The sequence below is a fragment of the Papio anubis genome, chromosome 8, assembly GCF_008728515.1.
Source record: "Papio anubis isolate 15944 chromosome 8, Panubis1.0, whole genome shotgun sequence".
NCBI lineage: Eukaryota > Metazoa > Chordata > Mammalia > Primates > Cercopithecidae > Papio > Papio anubis.
The window spans coordinates 90,253,542-90,276,711 of record NC_044983.1 but is presented as its reverse complement, the minus strand read 5'-3'; the positions used below and the strand labels follow the sequence as shown (position 1 = coordinate 90,276,711).

General features: G+C 39.0%; 1 protein-coding gene across 7 annotated transcripts in view; it reads right to left on the bottom strand.

Moving 5' to 3' along the window:
* Window positions 1–23,170, bottom strand: part of INTS8 (integrator complex subunit 8) — a 58,445-nt gene that overhangs the window by 2,346 nt on the left and 32,929 nt on the right. For 2 of the 7 annotated variants that reach the window (XM_009213353.4, XM_003902986.5), the window contains 12 exons: window positions 20,548–20,749; window positions 17,893–18,014; window positions 12,776–12,960; window positions 12,275–12,308; window positions 11,265–11,321; window positions 11,128–11,189; window positions 6,462–6,580; window positions 4,984–5,087; window positions 3,870–3,920; window positions 2,318–2,391; window positions 2,180–2,244; window positions 1,976–2,019 (listed from right to left, as the gene is read on the bottom strand). In XM_009213353.4, coding sequence (XP_009211617.1) covers window positions 1,976–2,019; window positions 2,180–2,244; window positions 2,318–2,391; window positions 3,870–3,920; window positions 4,984–5,087; window positions 6,462–6,580; window positions 11,128–11,189; window positions 11,265–11,321; window positions 12,275–12,308; window positions 12,776–12,960; window positions 17,893–18,014; window positions 20,548–20,749 — 1,119 coding nt within the window. The other 5 variants (XR_002523895.2, XM_021942509.2, XM_009213354.4 and 2 more) reach the window with 5 other exon arrangements.

The following is a 23,170-nucleotide window of genomic DNA, read 5'->3' as shown; positions in this document are numbered from 1 at the left end:
TGAGTACAGCTGTAGATTATTTTAAAGGCAAGACGCAGCAAATGAAATAGGAATTTGAAGCTAGCACTCACAAGGTCACCATTCCCAAGACTAACATCCATGAGGACAGAGCCTGGCCAGTCTTCACTGGTATATGCCAAGCATAGAGGAGGTAAAGAAGTATGGAAAAGGTAGAGAGAGGACAGGGGCTTAAACAGGAAAGTCTAAAAATTAGAGTCCACAAAGAGAATGTGGACCACCAAACTAGTGGCAGGTAAAAAAGCTGACGGGCCAACTAAGGTTGGAGACCGGTTTAGCAGTGGCACCAGTTGTAGAACTTTTTCCAATAGTCTCAGTGGCCCAAGAAAATAAAACACATAAGTTACTGAACTTATGCAGGGCTAGGGCTTTCCCAGGTCAGGTAAAGGATAAAGTGAAGATGCTAAAAATATTGATCAAGAGTAGCTCTATCAGCAGGGGTTCCCAAACCTGGTTCATCATCAGACTACCCGGGAAACAAAAAAGGGATTCCAGGGTCCCACTTCCAACCAACTCAATCAGTATTTCTCAGTGTGTGCAGAATGGTATTTGTCGTACTTGAGATAAGTAGAGAAGGGAAGATGGAAGGGAATGACTGGGAAAAAAATGTCACAAACCTGAACATCTCACTGATTGTGAGGGGCTCAGGAGCCAGGAAGTAAGAGAAGGATAGGTTATGGGCAGAAAGTGGGTTGCAGTATAAGATCTTACGTAGAATAATTGTGAGTGGCTGGTACAGAGTAAAAATAACACTCCATAGACCTGAGGCTGACAAGGACTTGTAAAGTCCTTGGTGACATCAGGGTGACAGGTAAATTCATCACGTCTTTTGACACATGTAGAGGAACAACCAGATGCTTACATGAGCTAGTAAGGAAGTAAGGTATGAAGGATAAGGGTCTCAAAAAATGATAGAAGTAGAAGTGGTTTGGAAATAGCAAAAGGGAGCTAGGAAAATTTTTCAATATTGCCTTCCAGCCCCAGGTAAATCAGAAAAGGGAGAATGAATAGCCTCCAATCAAGTAGAACTGGCCTTCATGTTCTTTTTCCTTTTTTTTTTTAAGTGCTGTTGTTATTCTGTTTCTTCTAAACAATGGGCATACACTTTAGTCCAAGTACAAAGTTTAAAAGACACTTAATAAATAGCATTTTTAAAAATATAAGTGAAAGAGCAAAGAAAAGATATGTGGTGATACTGCTGCAGTAAATGTTAGACAAGTAAATATGGCCATACAATTTAAAATGTTTTGGCCCATACATCAAATTTAGATACAGAGTTCATCTAATCAGTGATTCTGGGGCACCTAATATGTGCCAGACACCATTCTAGGTAACAACTATGACAAAACAAGTCCTTATCCTCATGGGGAAATAGATATTAGGTAAACATACAGTATGTTAGATGTTGACAACTGTTTCAGAGAAAAATGTAAAAAGAAATGAGAATAAGAGTACTGGAGGGAAAAGGAAAGCAGACATTGTTACTTTATAAGATGATCAGGAAAGGACTGAGGAGACACCTGAGGGAAGTTGGATGTTCTTGGAAGAGAAAATTTCAAAGGCCCTTCTTAGGTGGTGAATGTTCTTGGCTTGTTCAAAAAACAGGAGGGGTACTGGTGTAGCAGAAATTAGCAAGGAGGAAAAGTCAGATGGATAGGCTAGAGGTCAACTTGTATATAGCCTTATAAGCCATTGTAAGACTTTTAACTTTGTGTGAGATGATAAGCCATTAGAAGGTTTGGGACTGAGAAATGACATGCTCTAATATTTTAAAATAACATATAATGACATGGAACAGCTAAAATTATCAAAAAAGGATCTTTTATGATGTAAACACTGATAATAAAGTTCTGGCAGTAACTAGGCACACAAAATCTATTTTTTGTTGGTTCACATCTTAACAATTGTTTAATATTCTGGAAACTATACCACTGAAGAAAGGCGTAAGGTAACTTACTGCAATTTGTCTTTTATCTGTTTCTCCTCTTTTATGATGAAGATCTAAATAATCAGTTAAGAAAAATAAATCTGACAGTATTAAATATAATGAGAGAATCTCAACTCATTTTCAGTTTTGATTTGGAAAATATACAATATTAAATATTCCTTTAACTTATAGAAATGGATCATTCTAACATCACACACATTAATGAAAGGATACAAGTCAAGTATTCCAAAATAGTAACATCCCATATGTAGTCGTAGTAGGAGTCCATAGCATCATGACTGAAAGAGAGAATTCAGTTACTTCTTAAGCAGAAAAATGTTGACCTCATTGTTTTAAAAAAATTATTCATACCTGTTTTGTTCTTGCAGAGATTTAAACGCTGTTTTGTAGTCAATTTCTCTGAGGAACTGACATAAAATGGCCACCTACATTAACAAAGATTTGAAAATGGTTTCACGTAATGAAAGCTTGGTTTTACAGGGTAATCTTGAATTATTTATATGAAGAATATATTCTTGAAGAAACCTTATAGATCACATTGAATCAGCTCATTTATGGATTCCATCCAATTTTAAGTTCAAAAACCTTTATACACGTGTCTGTCTGACCACTATTTTCTTCATCAGTGACCTAAACCACAAATTTTTAGAGGTCTGTTTGAATGAGAAGCTGGCAAAAAGCTAGTTCAGAAAACTGAAGGGGGTGGAAAACTGCCAAGCAAAAGTGTCATGACATTCAAGGACATACAGAGCGTGCAATTAAACCTTTCACAGCTGGCAAGTATAGATGCTCATTTTGGCAAAATTTAGGCTGCCAGTCTGCTTAACATAGAAAACATTTCACTCAGGTCATAATGTCCATCTCTTTAAAAAATAGTTTTTATTGATTTAATTCACAAACCATAATAGTTACCTTCTTAAAGTACCCAATCTGGTGGGTTTTAGTATATTCACCAAGTTGTACAACCATCACCACTATGTAATTTCAAAACATTTTCATTACTTCCCTCAAAAAAGTCCATTAATTAGCAGTCACTCTCCACTCCCTCTCACCTCAAGCCTCTGATAACCACTAATTTACTTCGTCTCCATACTCTGAACATTTCATATGAATGGAATCATAGACTATGTAGCCTTTTGTGTCTAGCTTCTTTCACTTAGTATCATCTTTCAAGGTTCAGCCATGCTGTATCATGCAACATTACTGACCATTCCTTTCTATGGCTGAATAATATGTCATTGCATGGATATGCTGCATTGTGTTTTGTCATTCATCATTTGATAGACATTAGGGTTGTTTCTACTTTTTGGCTATTATGGATAAGCCTGCTGTGAACACTTGTGTACAACTTTTTCTGTGGACATACGTTTTCAATTCTTTTGGGTATATACCTAGGAGTGAAACTGCTGGGTCATATAATAATTCTTTTTACCTTTTTGAGGAACTGGGAAACTGTTTTCCTGAGGCTGCACCATTTCGATGCTACAACATTTTATATTCCCACCAGCAACATATGAGGGTGCCAGTGTCCCCACATCCTCACCAACATTTGTTTTTAAATGTCTTTAGATTAGGGCCATTGCAGTGGGTAGGAAGTGGTATCTCATGGTTCTGATTTGCATTTCCCTAATGACTAATGCACATTTCTAATCTAAAGTATCTTTAAAAACTTGAAAAATGCTTTCTTCCCATTTAGGAGGTTTAAAGGTCAATGTTTTTAATTCATACTTTCATTTTAGTTGACACTGTATAAACTATTAAAAAAAATTAAAGAATATGCCAAACTCTTACATACCCTAAGTGATTTCGATATGTAAAATAAAATACAATTTCCAGTTCAATGCTTTATTATACACTCTAACATACATAAAAACAAAACAACTTCATAATATTATAAACTAACCTGTGTGTGGCAATTCAGCAAAGAACAACATTTTATCATTCGTTTTATTACCTACAAAAGCAAAACTCTCATTATTTTCAAAAACCAGCTAACATGGATTGTAACAAATGTGCCACTTCACAAATGTGAAGCTGTGTGTGGAGGAACAGGGGGTATATGGGAACTCTGTACCTTTTATTCAATTTTGCTGTGAACCTAAAAGTGCTGTAAAAAAAAAAAAAAACTAAAAATCTAATAAATGTTCAATCTTATTTCAAAAGCCATTATAAGTATTTTTAGAATATCATTTAAGTTATGATACTGGTAGCCTACATCGGAGGAAATAGCAACGCATATCAAAAAAAAAAAATGGACAAAATTTGATACCAGGTGCAGGAATGGGGAGGAAATGGGAAGAAGTAGTTCAAAGGGCACAAATTTGCTATTACAGTAAGTCCAGCAAGCTGATATACAGTATGAGGACTAGAATTCATTATACTATACTGTATACTAAAAATTTGCTAAGAGTAGATTTTAGGTGCTCTTATCACAAAAAACGGGTAACTAAGGAAGGCAACAGATATGTTTTTTGTTTGACTGTACACTGTGTATATTAAAACATAATTCTGTATATCTTAAATGTATACCAAAGAAATTAAGAAAAAAAAAAAAAACCAGGGATTTAGGAGATAGAATCCATATGATTTGAGAGCTAACTGGATGGTGGCAGGAGGATCAGTAAAGAAAAAAGTCAAAAATGATGGCCAGGGTTTGGGCTTGAACAACTCAGATGGTTAAACAAAAAAGTTTGTTTGGTATTTTGCAGTTTTTTTTTTTTTGTTTTTGAAAGGGCACGTGAATTTATTAGAAGTGTATTAGGAGTTTATTACTTTATGGTAAAGTAAGATACAAATCAGTTTGGACAAGTTGAATTTGAGGTGTTTTGGGGGAATCAAGACAGCAATAAGTGCTAGAAATAGGGACAATGAAAATACAGAGAGCAATCTGTTCTAGAGTCATGAACCTGGGACTTACGATCACATTACAAGGAAATGGGTAAGTTCAGCCAAAAGGGGGCCCATGAAGAACATATACAGGTAGGCAAGAAACCAGCCAGCCCATGAAAACAATTTACCTGGTCTGTATAAACATCAGGGGGCACAGCCTTGTTAAAGAAGTCAGAACACACAGCTCCTGCCTGGAGGTAATAGTGAAGAGCTGCTGAATACTGATTCGTTGCTGAAACAGAAAAACAGACATAAAGCATTAGAGGTAACAGTTGAAAAACAGGGCTTCCTTTGTGAAGAGTCAGGTGAAACTTCATAAGTTAACACAAGCAGATTAAACCACAGATCTAGAAATAAAACGTTAGTTCATATTTCTTGCCAAATGTCCTAGCACAGAATTTAGTATTTGGAGATTTTACTTCCCAAATGTCCAAACTAGAAACAAATTATAATTTTGTGAAGTAGTTCAGAATCGGTATATCAAGAACCTGACAGCTATCAAGCTGATATCTTGAATTTGATAGATATCAAGAACCCGATAGCTTCTTTTGGGGACTGGGGTGGAAATGAGCATTAAAATCAGCATTTGCGTCAAAATAATCCAAAGGAGAGAAGAATGATGCGGGAAAGGGCACACATGAAACAAGACTGGCCATGAGCTAATTACTGTTAATTAGTAGCTGGGTGGTAGATACATGGGTGTTCAGCCCACTATCCCTTTTATCTTCATATCTTGAACTTTCCCTTTAAAAAATTCAACTCATTAGGAAACAAATACGATAGGAAAAAATCTTAATTAAAAACCAACTCCTAAAACACAGATTCTGAAATGATTCTAGTCAGAAATTTTATTTGATCTGTAGAGTAACAGAAGCACTGAAAGTTTCGTATCAAGTGGGAAAACCTTATCACATACAACCCAGCACAGGGGTAATGGGGAGAGTTACCCCTATCTCCAAGAATAAAAATAATGATCAAGTGTATCTGGAGAGAGTTTAGAATCTCTAAACAGCATTTTAAAAAGAAAACCTCATTCTCCTTAAAGATGTTTTACCAATTAGATTAAAAAAATTCATGCCGGGCGCAGGGGCTCACGCCTGTAATCCTAACACTTTGGGAGACCGAGGCAGGCGGATCACCTGAGGTGAGGAGTTCAAGACCAGCCTTGCCAACATAGCAAAAACCAATATCTACTAAAAATACAAAAATTAGCCAGGCGTGGTGGTGGGTGCCTATAATCCCAGCTACTTGCGAGGCTGAGGCAGGAGAATTGCTTGAACCTGGGAGGCGGAGGTTGCAGTGAGTCAAGATCATGCCACTTCACTGCAGCCTGGGCGATAGAGCGAGACTCCATCTCAAAAAAAAAAAAAAAAAAAAATCACTACTTTTTTAAAAAAGATAATAAAGGTAGTCCACATAAAATTAAAAGCATCTGAACCAAAGGTTCCACACTAAAAAAAAGTATAAATACTTTTACCGCTTGAATTTACTAAAGTAAATCTCAAGAAAACTTAACAAGTATTGTAATAAAATAGGTCATATATTTACTTTTACTTCAGAAAGTGCTATAAAAACAAAACACAAAGCAACTAAACATCTCACTTACCAAAGTAAATATCTGCCTGGATAATTAACCAGGAATGGTTATTTGGATTTATACTGAGTGTGTATCGAACTAGCTCTTTCACTGTGATTGCCACAGCTTCAAAGTCCACAGACTGCAGGCTAAAAGGAAAGACACCTAATATTAATCTCTATTTTAAAAGTCAACTTTAAATTCCATGCATGTATTTATTAAAAACAAAAAGACTCAGCCAAGATTTAGGTGAACATAAATATAATGCTAAATACTAGGAGTAAATGTACTATAAGAACTATCAACACAACTAAGCCTAAGAAAGTGTGACGGGCTAACTTTTTATGAGGGGTTGAAAACAATCTGATATTTGTTCTCTTTTCTTCAAAATGTCAAAGGTAGACAAGGCTGCACCAAGAAAGTGTATTTGCATCTTTTACAAATGGTTAAAGCATATAAAAGTAGTAAGACACTTACCTTTGCTTTTAGCACAATTTATGGGCAACAAAAGAGACTCATAAAATGTCCCCAAATTATTTTTCTTTTTTTGAGACGGAGTCTCACTCTGTCGCCCAGGTTGGAGTGAAGTGGCGCGATCTCAGCTCACTGCAACCTCCACCTCCAGGGTTCAAGCGATTCCTCTGCCTCAGCCTCCTGAGTAGCTGGGATTACAGGCACCCACCACCACACCAGCTAATTTTTTTTTTTTTTTGGTATTTTTAGTAGAGATGGGGTTTCACCATGTTGGCCAGGCTGGTCTCAAATTCCTGGCCTCAGGCAATCTGCCCATCTCAGCCTCCCAAAGTGCTGGGATTACAGGCCTGAGCCACCGCACCTGGCCCCCAAATGATTTTTAAGTTCTGTTATCTATGAGAAGCCACAAAAAAATCAAGGACTCAGACACTGATAATGTTGCCATGTGGCCTTACATCCACCTTAAGGCTTCTTGCAAGAGTTACCGACTCCCCTCGAGATGTTTCAGGGGCCCTAATGGGGTGAGGGGCTGGATGTCCAAGTATATCACGTCAGTGCATTTGGCAGCCCCCAAGAATCAAGAAAAGGGTACTGTGAGCCTCGCTAAATGTGGACACATTGAGGTACAGAAGACGGAACTGTGAAGAGAAAAGCAAGGCTGGCACTCAAGAAACTGCTAACTGCTTCCACCTCCTAAGAGCAGTAAAGCACAAGGGTAGAGAATACAAGCTGTGGATTCAGACACATGGCTCTATCATTTACAAGGTGAATTCAGACAAGGTACTTTTGTTGCCCTGAGGGGTTACAGTTTACCCTAACTCACCACTGTGCCCAGTACAGTGGAAAATGAATTGTGGGATTATTAGCAAATAGTCAATTATTTATTTAAACTTAGTTATATAAGTTAAATTGGCTTATAATTTTATAGACATTTACAAAATATTACAAGTCTATGAATTCTATATATCAAATAGTTGGTTTTAAAAACGTAATCTTCAATCCAGTGCCATTTCCACTATTCTTGGAATCAATAAAGACTCCCACTCAGGAGAAATACTTTTCTCTAGTCAAACATTTAGTCATATTTTGTTTTCTCTGGGTCAATTTACATTAAAGTATTTTCATCATGAAGATAATAGTTAAGCCTACTATGTACCAGTCTTTATTCTAAATATCTAGCTTAGAAAATGTATTATTTCGTGCAGGGCATGGTGGCTCACGCCTGTAATCCCAGCACTTTGGGAGGCTGAGGCAGGTGGATCACAAAGTCAGGAGATCAAGACCATCTTGGCTAACATGGTGCAACCCCGTCTCTACTAAAAATACAAAATATTAGCCGGGCGTGGTTGCGGGCACCTGTAGTCCCGGCTACTCGGGAGACTGAGGCAGGAGAATGGCATGAACCCAGGAGATGGAGCTTGCAGTAAGCCGAGATCACGCTACTGCACTCCAGCCTGGGTAACAGAGCAAGACTCCGTCTCAAAAAAACAAAAAATAAAAAATAAAATTAAAAAAAATTTAAAAAAGAAAAGAAAATGTACTATTTCATCAATTCTGAGGCAGGTATTATTTTAGAGACGGGGAACATGGCACAGAAAGCAACTTACTGAAGGCATATACCTCTAAGTGAAAAGGCTAGGGCTCAAACCCCGGGTGTCTGACCTATAGCCCTTAGGGTAAACAATTCCTATGCCTCATTTATAAACACGCTGGAAATCAATCATTGCAGTCTAAACTTAGGCCACAGAGGTACTACTACAGAGGCTGAAAAACACAACCACTGGGTGGGGCGTGGTGGCTCATGCCTGTAATCCCAGCACTTTAGGAGGCCGAAGGGGGCAGATCACAAGGTCAGGAGTTCCAGACCAGCCTGACCAACATGGTGAAACCTCATCTCTCCTAAAAATACAAAAATTAGCTGGGTGTGCTGACATGTGCCTGTAATCCCAGCTACTCAGGAGGCTGAGGCAGGAGAATTGCTTGAACCTATGAGGCGGAGGTTGCACTGAGCTGAGATCATGCCACAGCACTCCAGCATGGGCAACAGAGCGAGACTCTGTCTCAAAAAAAAAAAAAAAAAAATTAGCCAGGTGTGGTGGCACATGCCTGTAGTCTCAGCTACTCAAGAGGCTGAGGCTGGAGAATTGCTCAAACTCAGAAGGTGGAGGTTGCAGTAAGCCGAGATCATACCACTGCACTCCAGCTTGGGTGACAAGAGTGAGACTCTGTCTCAAAAAAAATCCAAAAAAAAAACCAAAAACGCAACCATTGAAACCACCAATTAAAAAGGCAAAACTGGGCTGGCCACGGTGGCTTATGCCTGTAATCCTAGCACTTTGGGAGGCTGAGGGGTACAGATCACCTGAGGTCAGGAGTTTGGGACCTGCCTGACCAACATGGAGAAACCCTGTATCTACTAAAAATACAAAATTTGCCAAGCGTGGTGGCACACACCTGTAATCCCAGGTACTCGGGAGGCTGAGGCAGTAGAATCGTTTGAACCAGGGAGACAGAGGTTGCGGTGAGCCAAGATTGCGCCATTGTACTCCAGCCTGGGCAAAAAGAGCGAAACTTTGTCTCAGAAAAAAAAAAAAAAAATCCAAAACTGGGCAGGCATGGTACTCACGCCTGTAATCCCAAAGCTCTGGGAGGCCAAGGTGGGCGGATCTCTTGAGGCTAGGGGTTCAAAACCAGCACAGGAAACATGGTGAAACCCCATCTCTACTAAAAATATAAAAATAAATAGCTGGGGGTGGTGGCATGCACCTGTAATCTCAGATACTTGGGAGGCTGAGGCATGAGAATTGCTTGAACCTAGCAGATGTAGGTTGCAGTGAGCTGAGATCTTGCCACTGCACTCCAGCCTGGGCAACAGAGCAACACTATGTCTCAAAAAAAAAAAAAAAAAAAAAAAGAAAGAAAAAGTGTCTCTACCTGATTCTTGGACTGCTATCTAACAGATTTTATATAAAAATCAGAAACACAGCATGACGGACTCTGCAGTTCAAATGCTGTGAAGCATGCACATGTGCTTCATGCAGCATGGTGCTCCCTTGGGAAACAAGCCTCAGTAAGTGGAAGGCAGGGGCACTCACCTGCTCTGACCCTCCAAATCCCTGGACAAGACAAAGGAGCTTTTCCAATCTCTAAGATTGAGATGGAAACAAATTCTTTACTATTATTCTATTATCAGCTTGCCTGTGCACTGAAATCTTTTATTCCTCAAAGATGCCACTAAGAGTAATAACACAAGGCTTGAACAAGCACAAAGTAAGAAGAGTGAGAGGGAAGACAGGGAGGAAAAACACTTGGGAGGAAACAAGTGGATTCCCCTATATGAGAAGTTGCTACGTGTGGGAAAAGAAAAATGTAAATGATTCCTTCAAGTAAATGAACACTTTTTCCTTCCCTAAAAAATGTCCCCATCATCTTACTGTGATTCTTAGGTAATGCACGCAAAAGGGAATGTTTCTCAAAGTAATTAAAGAAGTTTAGCTTAGTTCCTACAGCAACTAAAAGAGATTGGGAGACTTTTGATAACTACAGCATTGGATGAGACATACAAAAAAATTATGAAAAAACAAATCACTTTCAAATGGATACTCGTAAAAGAAATAAGATGCTGGAAACCTGATAGAAAGTCTTTCTTTCATTGGCCCCAATTTTCAAATTCTACTGACAATCAGGACCACTTTATCTTCTGTTCTAAGGCTGATAAATCTTAACTCCTACTTAAGAGTTATGCTGGGCCGGGTGTGGTAGCTCCTGCCTGTAATCCCAGCACTTTGGGAGGCTGAGGTAGGTGCATCACTTGAGGTCAGGAGTTTGAGACCAGCCTGGCCAACATGGCAAACCCACGTCTCTACTAAAAATACAAAAATTAGCCAGGCGTGGTGGCAGACACCTGTAATCCCAGCTATTTGGGAGGCTGAGGCATGAGAATCGCTTGAACCCGGGAGGCGGGGGGTGCAGTGAGCAGAAATTGTATCACCGCATTCCAGCCTGGGCAACAGAGTGAGACTCCGTCTCAAAAAAAAAAAAAAAGTTATGCCTTATCCACAATTTATAGGAAAATAATTATCAAATAGAGAAACACAAAGACTGTAGAATCTCAGCAGATTTCTGGTCCTTTAATAAAATTATCTAAAGGTATCTCTGCTAGTCAGAATGGTTTCCAAATACATAACTCATTTAATAAAATATAAGCTATACCACTACTTACTTGGGAATGGAAGATGGCCAAATAGAAATGTGTTCAGCTGTAATATCATTCACAATGTCCTCCTTTAAAAAGAAAAAAGGTGTGATTTACAAAGAAATTTCTTTCAAATTTTTTAAATGAAATTATGAAATACTTACCCGAACATTGTGAAGTTTCACAAAGAGTGATAAAATAATAGTCAAAACCAGTGGTTCCTATGAGAAAGAAAACACAGAATCCTTAAACAGTGTGTGTGTATATTTATTTTTCTCCTGTCAACCTCACAGACATCAAGCAATTTAAAAGACCCTTGCCTTTTTAAAATTTAGCATCTGTTTTAGCATGTGCTTTAGCACACTAAAAATCAACTTTATTTTTAATCGCATGTGGGCAGGGGGGTGGATCATAGCACATAATTTATATAAAATTAGCATATTTAAATGTTTGGCTTATGGTGCTATCTCCAAGCTCAACTCCTCACATGACTCTTAAGTGACTTTTTATTCCTTCAAATAATGTTAAAAGGGTAAAACCTAGGTTATGTCCAGTAAATAAATATGACATTGATCCTACTAAGCAAAAATTAAAGTCAGGCTTCACACATCTAGTCCCTATTATGAAGACTTTTTTACAATTTAAAGAAATACCTGCTCCGTTCACTAAAACATGGTAAAGTAAATGAAAAACTTTCCAATCAGATTATCCCACCCAACAATAATGATCACTGAAGAAAAGCACATTAACAGGCCACTTTAATAATTTAAGCAGAAGCCAGGCAAGGTGGCTAACACCTGTAATCCCAGCACTTTGAGGGGCCAAGGAGGGAGGATCATTTGAGACCAGGAGTTAGAAACTAGCCTGGGCAACAAGGGGAGACCTCATCTCTACAAAAAGTAAGCTGGGCATGGTGACATGTGCCTGTAGTCCCAGTTCCTCAGAAAGCTGAGGCAGAAGGACTGCTTAACCTCAAGAGTTAGAAGATGCAGTGAGTTATGATTACACCTCAGCACTCCAGCTTGGGTGACAGATCAAGACCCTCTCTCTTAAAAAAAAATTTAAATTAAAAAACAAACAATAATTTAATCAGTATTTGAAGTACCCAATAATTTTTAGTCATAGTCTACAATAACCAGCAATAGTAATTAGAGCAATTTTTAATAAAACTTACTCGTAATTTTTTGATAAAAGAAAGCAGTTCACTCCTACAAAACAAAAATTTTTGAATATACATTAAATATTAGAAATTAAAAATAAAATCAAGAAAGTAAATTATAGATGAAGGTTTATTCTTAATGCTCCAATTCGGCAAGTATGAAAAGGAATGTAATATTCTATCGTCATACTAACCTAATAACATTTCTTCCCTGTTTTAATCACATGTGAAGTCTTCAATACTATCCAACCTTAAACACTACTGATTTTTAATTCCAGTTGATTAAATGATTAATAGTTTCTTAAAATGACACATAAACAGAAGATATTTCCAAAAGTGGCCAAGGCAGACAGGTTCATCACAGACGAGTACTACAGAACTCGTAAGATTGTCCAACTTTATGATATACACAATAAAAGCTGATGTTCTTGAAATCAACCTTTAATAGGTCAATAGTATAAACAGGATAAATATTAAGAACTCGAACACAACTGACAGAAACATACCAATACATACCGATACATGATACCTAACGTAGATTCCCTCTGCTTTATTAGACTAACTCTGCCATCATTTCCTCGTTTGTGCTGACTGGACACACTACAGATTTGAACAACAACTTCCCAAAGGTCTTTGGCAGTCCGTCTACTTTCTTTAGGGCCTGGAAGTTCTTTGCATGTAGCTGCTAAAAGCTGTCCAAGCTATAACATGAAAAACAAAACACACAAAAGATAATCTGTAATGTCATGCACATTAGTTCTATTATCAAGGCACACTGGAGGAAACATGGAATGACTGCCCAAACATACTAAGTACAGTTATTTTATGCTGTGCATTCTGTACAACCTTTGAGGAATTTAGGGCTCATTGTCTACTGACAGATCTGAATCTGAGAAAGATCCTCTGGTTCGAGCATACAAACTTTGTCTCTGAACAATTATAGTCTAGTGAAAATGAAAATGAGACAATGCAAAGAGATAGGTGATTTATTAAGTGGAAAAAAAACCGAGATGCTAAATACACATAGTATTATCCCACGTTACATCGGGAAAAAATTGTGTAATGGAAGGCATACACCTAAATGTTAACTGTAGTAAAAGCCCAGGGGGTGAGATTAAAATACTTAGATTTTTCTCTCTCCCTTGCACACATATGCACACATACAACTTCTTATCACTAAAAAAAAATTGTTTCAATGAAAAAAATAAGGAAAATAAGGAAACTGAAGTTGGTGGAATTAAGCGATACAGATTTAAAGCAATTTTTCTCCAAGAAAATTGGTAGCAACTGGGAATGGAGCTACTGCTCATCTGAGGAGGTAGAATTAAGGCAGGACAGGTTATATAAAGTGACTGGTGTGAATAAATGCAGCCTCAAGGACCTAAGACATAGGGAGCACCCAGAAATAAAGAGTGGAAAAGCTGAAAGCAAAAGACAGAGAAAGACTAACTTACAATAAATTCAGAATTTCTTTTTTTTTTTTGGAGACAGGGTCTTGCTCTGCACCCAGGCTGGAGTGCAGTGGCATGATCTTGGCTCACTGCAACCTCCGCCTCCCAGGCTCAAACGATTCTTGTGCCTCAGCCTCCCGAGTAGCTGGAATTACAGGCATGTGCCACCATGCCCAGCTAATTTCTGTATTTTTAGTAGAGACGGGGTTTCACCATGTTGGCCAGGCTGGTCTCAAACTTCTGGCCTCAAGTGATCCATCCACTTCGGCCTCCCAAAGTGTTGAGATCACAGGCGTGAGCCATGGCACCTGGCCAAATTCAGAATTGGGACCCGTTATTCTTGTTCATATTAACTTTTATACTCCATGGCTCTTGTAGAGGGTGCAGTAACAAGGATAATTTCAAATCCATCAGGAACCCCTTGTTTCTACTTAAAATGGACCTAGAAAATTTTCTAGGGGTCCCTACTGCTTAAGGCAGCTTTTTTAAGGCGGCAGCAAGATTGAGACAAAGACAAAAATTGGTGGTTTTTCTCTACATTTTCTGTTATGAAAAATTTCAAACAGAAAAATAAAAAAAAAAAATTCAATAAATACCTGACACGTTGTGACTATTCTGCCATGTTTGCTTTATATATCTACATAAATTGTTTTGTTAAACCATATTAAACTAAGTTAGACACAATATTTCATCCCTAAATACTTCCATATACATCTTCTAAGGACAAGGACATTCTTCTCCATAACCACAACTCTGTGATCATGCCTAAGAAAATTAACGAGAGTACTGTGGCTTTCCAAAGCTCATGAGAATAACATAAAAATCCTACCTACACCAGGTGAATGGATACGGACCAATGGCCTAGTAGGATATTTCATCCTGCATGCTCACCTAAAATACTCGCCTCTGACAAATGGAATCACGATACATGCAACTATTCACTGCAGTGTAACGCCAGGGATACTGGTGCTCTTAGCTCAAATTCATCTTCTGTTGTCAGGGATCATATGCTTTAGGTCACTGAATTTATTACATAAATTACATTTTTAAAATGTTCAGAGGTCTTAGGCCCCAAATCAACTGAATTCCACAAACATTCTTGAGCACCGACTATGGGTGGGCATCATGGAAAGCACAACATAAAAATTAACTGCCCTGAAGCAGTTCATTGTCTTATAGAGAAGACAAGTGGATAAATAACTTATTATTCAGCATAAACACAACAAAAGAAATAGTCAACAGTACAACAGTACAAAGGAAGCAAGAAGAGGAAGTGATTTACTCATTTACAGAGAAAATAATATGGGAAAGCATTAAAGAAATCACACGAACAGGCAAAGCTGGGAAGGACATCCTGGCTAAGATGACAAACAGCATGTGCACAGGTGCAAAATGGAAACATGGCGTGGGCATGCTGGTGCTGCCAGCACAGGGCTGGAACACCAAGGGGCAGAGGAGCTGCACCTGGAGGAGGAGAAGCATGCACACCTTAAGAGGGCTGGTAGGCCACATGAACAACCTGAGGTTTTAGCCTACACTAGGACCACTGTGGCTGCCAACCCCTACTACTACCACCTAGGCTCTTATCATCCGAGTGCCTATAAACCTGCGCCCTTTCCATTATGTGACACTACCACTCTCTCTGATCTAAGGGGCAGACTAGACAGTTTTATATTATTTCAAAAGGGTGCATTTTAGTCACATGCTTAAGAATTTTCTGTTCCTATTTGTGATTACATAATATATGAGTAGGAAAATATAACAGAATAGAAAACATTAAAATCACTAATACCCCATTATCCAGAGATAATAGCTGTTAATATCCTTTCAGACTTTTTCCTACACTTGTGTGCGTGTGTGTGTGGTGTATTCCACACCAAACTGGAAGTGTGGACACTGATTCAGATTATATTTTTTTTCAAAACACCATCCCTCATTCTAAACTTCTTTCTTTAATTCCTTTTTCCTTGACGTTAACAAGGCAGTGAGAGGGCAATCATGTATGGAAGGTGGCACACAAAACCCTAACCACCAGATGACATATGAGGAGACACCTAAGTGACAATTCTTTCGCAAAGTCACCACACATCCTTCCTGCTTTTGGACCAGATCAGGGGAACTGCAGGAAGCAGTGAGACAGCCTCTCCCAGAGTAAGGCAACCAACAAAACAATTTCCTATGTCCTTACACATTGTAGACCCTCAAGCATTCATTACACAAACACATGCCTATCTCTCCTGGTGCACAGCTCCACAGAAGTCATTGCCAGAGGTAAAGAGAAGAGTTACTCTACTGTCTTTGCACTCAGTGACAAGCTACGATTCTAAGTGTAACAGATAGTAACCTTGGAACAAAATGGTTCCCTCATCTGATTTTCTTAAAGGCTAAGAAAAGACTGTTGGGCATAATGAGACAAGTACCCAAGAAATTAAGAACTCACATTCCAGAAAGTTCACTAAAGAGACAGAAATGATTCAGGCTGGGTGCGGTAGCTTATGCCTGTAATCCCAGCACTTTGGGAGGCCCAGGCGGGTGGATCACCTGAGGTCAGGAGTTCAAGACCAGCTGTGGCAAAACCCATCTCTATTAAAAATACAAAACAAAAAAAAATTGCCCGGGTGTGGTGGTGCACACCTGTAATCCCAGCTACTTGGGAGGCTGAGGCACAAGAATGGGTTGAAACTAGGAAGTGGAGGTTGCAGTGAGCCGAGACTGTGCCAATGCACTCCAGCCTGGGCGACAGAGGGGGACTCAGTCTCCAAAAAAAAAAAAAAAAAAAAAAAGAAGAGATAGATATGATTCAATGTCTGAAATTTCAAAGAAAAGGATAATTCAAGTATGGCAATTTTCATGAGCAAGTGTAAAGATAACAAAAAGAGGTGGAAAACTGAAAAAAAATCAATAAACTCTCAATAAATCCTCTCAAAGGGTTAAAATGAAATGAGTTCAGTTTTTAAAAGGACATACATGAAATATGAAGGAAGAAACAAGTAACCAAACACAAATGTTACGAAGTGGTACAGTTTTACAAGAGTTCCCAGATAAACACAGATTTAAAGGATTTTTTATTACTAAAGATAAGTTGGGACAAACGAGGAAGAATAACAAAAGGTAATAGGAACAAATAAAATAATGAGAAAATCTGAAGGACCAAATATACCCAAAAAGGAGAGTGGGACTTACAATGTTAAATCACTACATGTTTAACTTTGTTTTTTGGTGTTTTTTTTTTGAGATGGAGTTTTGCTCTTGTTGCCCAGGCTGGAGTGCAATGGTGTGATCTCGGCTCACTGCAACCTCTGCCTCCCGGGTTCAAGCGATTCTCCTGCCTCAGCCTCCTGAGTAGCTAGGACTACAGGTGTCCACCACCATGCCCGGCTAATTTTTGCATTTTTAGTAAAGACAGGGTTTCACCATATCAGCCAGGCTGGTCTCAAACTCCTGACCTTGTGATCCACACACCTTGGCCTCCCAAAGTGCTGGGATTACAGGCATGAGCCACTGTGCCTGGCCTACCTTGTTTTTTTTTTTTTTAACTGTAACACCAGAAAGTGAGAAAAACCTACTACTTATTCAGTGTGTATAATATTAACACATGAAAGATATAATCTTAGAAGAAACCTCCAGTTTCTCATTAGTTTTGATATTTTCTGTACTCAGAAGCATTTTAGGTTGCAAAGGATATAATTAAGACAACAAAATAAACAACTTACTACCAATTTACTGAATAAATTCTTTTATTAGGGGAATAATTACTAATAGCAAACCTGTTAGAGATTCAGAGATAGCAAACTTAGAAGGGTAAAATTCTAAAGAAGAATAAAGTGTTCAAATGGAAACAAGGAGAAGTGCATCCCTGACGGACTCCATCAGCTCTAGAGTGTGATTATAGCAACCAAAGCAAAGAAAGTGAATCTCTCATTATCTTAGGATTACACCAACGTGTTATCTGTTAACTAAATAATCTGTGACTACATGCTCATGAATTATAGGGCATTAGAAAGAAATATTAGAACAAGGTCAAGTGCATGAATTACCAAAAACTATCCTTTAACTACAAATCAACAAGCATTTGTCCAAACATTTGTATCACAGAAATTAGACAAGTTCCCAAACTAGTATAAAGTTAAAGAAACAAGTATAATACTATCCTCACAATCCTTTTATTTAAACATTAATTACCTTAACATATGGATTACTCTGAAGCAAAAATGCAGGAACTTGGAGTGTAAGGTATTCACTTTCCCTCCAGTTTAACATAAAGGCAACACATTCCTCAGCTATAACTTGACGAAGAGGAATATCTAAAAAGCAAAGAGGAAAACAGTTGGAATTACCATCACAACATTAAAATAAGAACAAAGCAAATACTTGCTCAGATTTCAATTGAATTAAAAAAACAGGCTGGGTATGGTGGCTGACACCTGTAATCCCAACACTTTGGGAGGCCAAGGCAGGAGGATCACTTGAGACCAGGAGTTCAAGTCCAGCCTGGACAACAGAGTGAGACCTTGTCTCAAAAAACAAACAAAATTTTGTAGAGACAGGGTCTCGCTCTGTCACCAGAATGCAGTGCAATGGTGTGATCATGGCTCACTGCAGCCTTGAGTTCCCAGGCTCAAGCTATCCTTCCACCTCAACCTCCCCAAGTAGCTGGGACCACAGGTCCCACCACACCTGGCTAATGCCACCATACCTGGCTAATTTTTGCATTTTTGTAGAGATGGGGTCTCACTATGTTGTCCAGGCCGGTTTTGAACTCCTGAACTCCAGTGATCTGCCTGCTTCAGCCTCCCAAAGTGCTGGGATTACAGGCATGAGCACCACACCCAGCCTCCTTATTTTAAATACTGCTTATAAGCACAAGCTATAGGACAAGTTGCTGAACATTTAGTAAGTTAGGAGTTTACAAAAATTATATGCAGAGTTATCCGTCCTTTACCCTCCCTATCCCCAAAAAAGGGATGTGAACTACAAACTGATAAGCCAAAAAGGTAGTACAAAGAGACTAATAATTTAAAGGAACTTTCACCCATTTCAAAGAGTAAAAGCATAGGCTTCGAAGTTGGGCTGATGGAGTAAAGTCATAGCTCTGTCTCTTCCTGTGTGACTGTGGGCAAATTCCTCAACCTCTCTGCACCTTGGTTTCTTAGTTACAAAATGGGGATAAGGAAACAGCAGCTATTTCACAGAGCTGCTATGAGGACTAAATGAGTTATGCACCTGAAGCTTAGAACAATGCCTGACACGTAGTTAGCACTCAACAAACATTAAGGTTTAAACATTGTCTCATTTCAGAAAAACCATGCATGGAAAACCTACCTCCCACTTTTAAAAAGTAAACATGTATACAGCAGCATGTGTCCTTTAGTGCCAGCATATTATTAGATCAATTCTCATGAAGACATTACAATATTAAGAGCATTGATGTGTTAAAGCTCAAAGGCATTCTCTCTATAGGGTACTAAAAAGTTGTGATCTATCACTGCATGCCCCTGCTGGAAATTAGACTTTAATTAGAAATTAAATTAACCCCATAGGACTCAAGATGGTAGCACTTGCTTCTATTCTGACACATTACTATCACCTTCCTTTATAATGCAATTCCACTGTTTATACTATTAAATGTGTACAGTATGATTTAATTGCTCTAAATACTCCTAAAGCAGAAAAATAAGAAACTGCTTTAACTAAGAAAGATTTATATGTGTCACAGATGATCATTTATATGGTAAGCCCCTTTTCATAGTAAGACATTTACAATTAGAATTAAACACTCAAGATCTGTTCCTAAAGTAGCCACCAGTGAATTTCTAGCCCAATGGCAATCAGTGTGAAGGCATTTTATGGCTGTAATGAGGAAATAAAACTTCAATCTGTATACTAAAGGACATTCTGATTCTTTCAAACACCTGAAAATTGCAATATAGTTTCTCTAGTGTGCAGAAGTATCCCCTAAAATTCATGTGTACCTGGAACCTGAGAATGTGACCTTATTTGGAAATAGTCTTTGCAGATGTAATTAGCTATGATCAAGTCAGCTAGATTAGGGCTGAACCTGGATCCAATGACTGGTGTCCTTATAAGAAGAGCACAGGGACATACACAGGGAGAAGGCCATGTGAAGACAGCAACAGAGACTGGAGCAATGCAGCCACAAACCAAAGACTGCCGGGCCACCAGAAGCCAGGAAGATGCAAGGAAAGAGTCTTTCCTGGAGCCTTTCCGGGCAGTACAGCCCTGCAGACACCCTGACTTCAGACATCCGGCCTCCAGAACTGGGAGATAATATATTTCCATTGTTTTAAGTTACCCAGTTTGTGGTACCTTGTTACAGAAACCCAGAAACGAACAGTTTCCTTCATTTTTCCCAATGTTCTCAAGTAAACACCAAACCCAAATTCTGTTTTAGGAGTGAAATAACTTTTTTCAAAGATGATAAAAATTCACCTGGGTGTGGTGATTCATGCCTCTAATCCCAGCACTTTGGGGGGGCAAGGAAGGTGGATCACCTGAGGTCAGGAGTTCAAAACCAGCCTGGCCAACATGGTGAAACCCCATCTCTACAAAAATACAAAAATTAGCCAGGCATGATGGCGAGTTCCTGAAATCCCAGCAACTCAGGAGGCTGAGGCAGGAGAGTCACTTTAACCCAAAAGGCAGAGATTGCAGTGGGCCGATATCGCGCCATTACATCCAGCCTGAGTGACAGAGCCACACTCTTGTCTCAAAAATAAAAAAAAAGATTACAAACTCAAATAAATGTGCTTTTAAATTTTCCCCCACAATTATCTAAGTACTGAGTTTCTGAAATTTGTCTTTGTGAACCAGTCTTACCAGGAAGCCTCATTTCCAGATAGCCTCGTACCCTACTTATAAGGTCGGATGGCGGTCTCTCTCCTGCCTGCCCTGTCCCAGCTTCATGTGTATGAATATCCAAAAGCAACATCTCATTCAGCATGACCTGACGAAGCTTTGGTGAGAACTCTGTTACCAACTCCAAACAAGCAGCAAAGAGCTGTTTAGCATGGGAAAAGTCCTATGAAAAGAAAAAGAATAGCCTGGGTCACCTTTCCTTTGGCGCCAAAAAATGTGTGCCTTTATGATGACAGAGCAAAGAGGAGAAGGATTAGTTCAAATGGTTAACGTTGCTTTTCTCAGGGAGTAAGGCTCGATAGGATTTTCATCTCTGTATTGTTGATTTATTCCAATACATATTTAATACCTTTGTAATTTAAAAAAATCCAGTAAACAATATAAAATACCTGCTGTATTATGCAACTTTTATAAAAGTTATAAAATAACCAAAGACTTCTGTATTATACAGGTATAAAATTCTATTACAAGCACCCTCCTCCATCCAACATATTCAGAATTAGATCTTAGACCATTCAAGGATTACACATTTCAAAATCTTTGCACACCACCTTACTAGCCTATAAAATTGGCTAACAAATAAAATGAAATAAATCAGCTATGATCCAAGTCCTTTCCTACACATCTCTTATGTTTCTGAAGACTAGATTCTATCACTCCACATACTTCATTCACTCCTATAATCTGGCTTCTACCCCTATCATTACAAAGAAGTAGCCCTCACAAGCCAAAGACCTTTTTTTTTTTTTTTTTCTTTGAGGTGGAGTCTCGCTCTGTCGCCCAGGCTGGGGTGCAGTGGCCGGATCTCAGCTCACTGCACGCTCCGCCTCCCAGGTTTATGCCATTCTCCCGCCTCAGCCTCCTGAGTAGCTGGGACTACAGGCGCCCGCCACCTTGCCCGGCTAGTTTTTTGTAATTTTTAGTAGAGACGGGGTTTCATCGGGTTAGCCAGAATGGTCTCGATCTCCTGACCTCGTGATCCGCCCGTCTCAGCCTCCCAAAGTGCTGGGATTACAGGCTTGAGCCATCGCGCCCGGCCAAGCCAAAGATCTTTTAATTGTCCAATCTACTGAACGCTCTTCTGTTATCTTACAGGAATTAGGGGGCTGCAACTCGGTGCTGTGTATTGCCCTTTTCTTGACATTTTCTTTTCCCCTAGCTATTACACCTTCTACATTTGTCTGGTCCTCACGCCCATCACACCACTATTTCTTGGACTTAGTATTGCATTCCCGAGGGTCTCACGCTCTTTATATTCTCTCTGGGTGATCTTTGGTAACTCCCAAATCTGTAACTCAGTCCAGACCATTCTCCAAGCTTTAGACTGTTTCCAACTGTAGCTTCAAATTAAAATTGTAAAAATAAACTCGTAATCTGCCCTGCAAAAATGTGTTTCTGCACATTCACTTGCTAGCATTGCCACTGGTTCTCTGACTCTCAAACCAGAAGTCTGAGCATCATGCTCGATTCGTTCTCCTTCTCTTGCCTTCCACATGAAGTCAGTTACCAATTGCTTCCAGATTTTATCTCCTAAATAGTTCTCTAATATGTTCTCTTCTCTCTATCCCTTCTAACACTTGTGACACTAGCTGTGTGCCACTGGACAATTTAATACCTTTAAAACTGAGATAATACCTTCCACAAAGTTTTTGTGAATAAATGAAACAAAAAACATATATGAAATTGCAGAACAGTCTTTGTGCCCAGTAAATGTTATTTTAGGTGTGGAAGGAGAAAAGCTGCTAACTACATTCCTTCTATTAAAACTTTTCAATGGCTTACAATTGTCTCATGATGCACTGTCCAATATGGCAGCCACTAGATAAGATGTGGCTATTGAGCATGTGAAATGTGACTAGTCCAAATTGAGAGATTCTGTAAGTATAAAACACTTACTGGATTTTGAAGACTTAGCACATACATTTTCAAAATACAAAACATCTCAACTTTTTATATCAATTACACATTAAAATGATAGTGTAGACATATTGAGTTAAATAAATCATTTCAATCAATTACACTTTTTTATGAAATTATAGATTACACACGTGGCCTACATTATGTTTCCACTGACAATGATGGTCTACAGCAGCAGTTTTCAAACTTTAGCATGCAACAGAATTACTTGAGGGCTTATTTAAAAAGATGTTGGGCCCCATCCCAGAATTTCTGATTCATTAGGTCTAGGATGCGGCCCCCAAATTTTTATTCCAGCAAGTTCCAGCCACGTGCAGTGGTTCATGCCTGTAATGTCAGCACTTTGGGAGGCTGATGTGGAAGGATTGTTTGAGCCCAGGAGTTCAAGGTCAGCCTCGGCAATATAAGGAGACGCTGCCCCTGCAAAAAAAAAAAAAAAAAAAAAAATTCTTTCAAATAAGCTGGGCATGGTGGCACATGCCTGTGGTCCCAGCTACTTAGGGGGCTGAGGTGGGAGGATTGCTTGAGCCAAGGAAGTCCAGGCTGCAGTGATCATGCCACTGCACCTGGTCTGGGCGACAAAGCAACACCCTGTCTCAAACAAAAAGTTCCCAAATGTCACAGATGCTGCTGGTGTGGGGACGTAGTTAACTTATTTAAGCCTCAA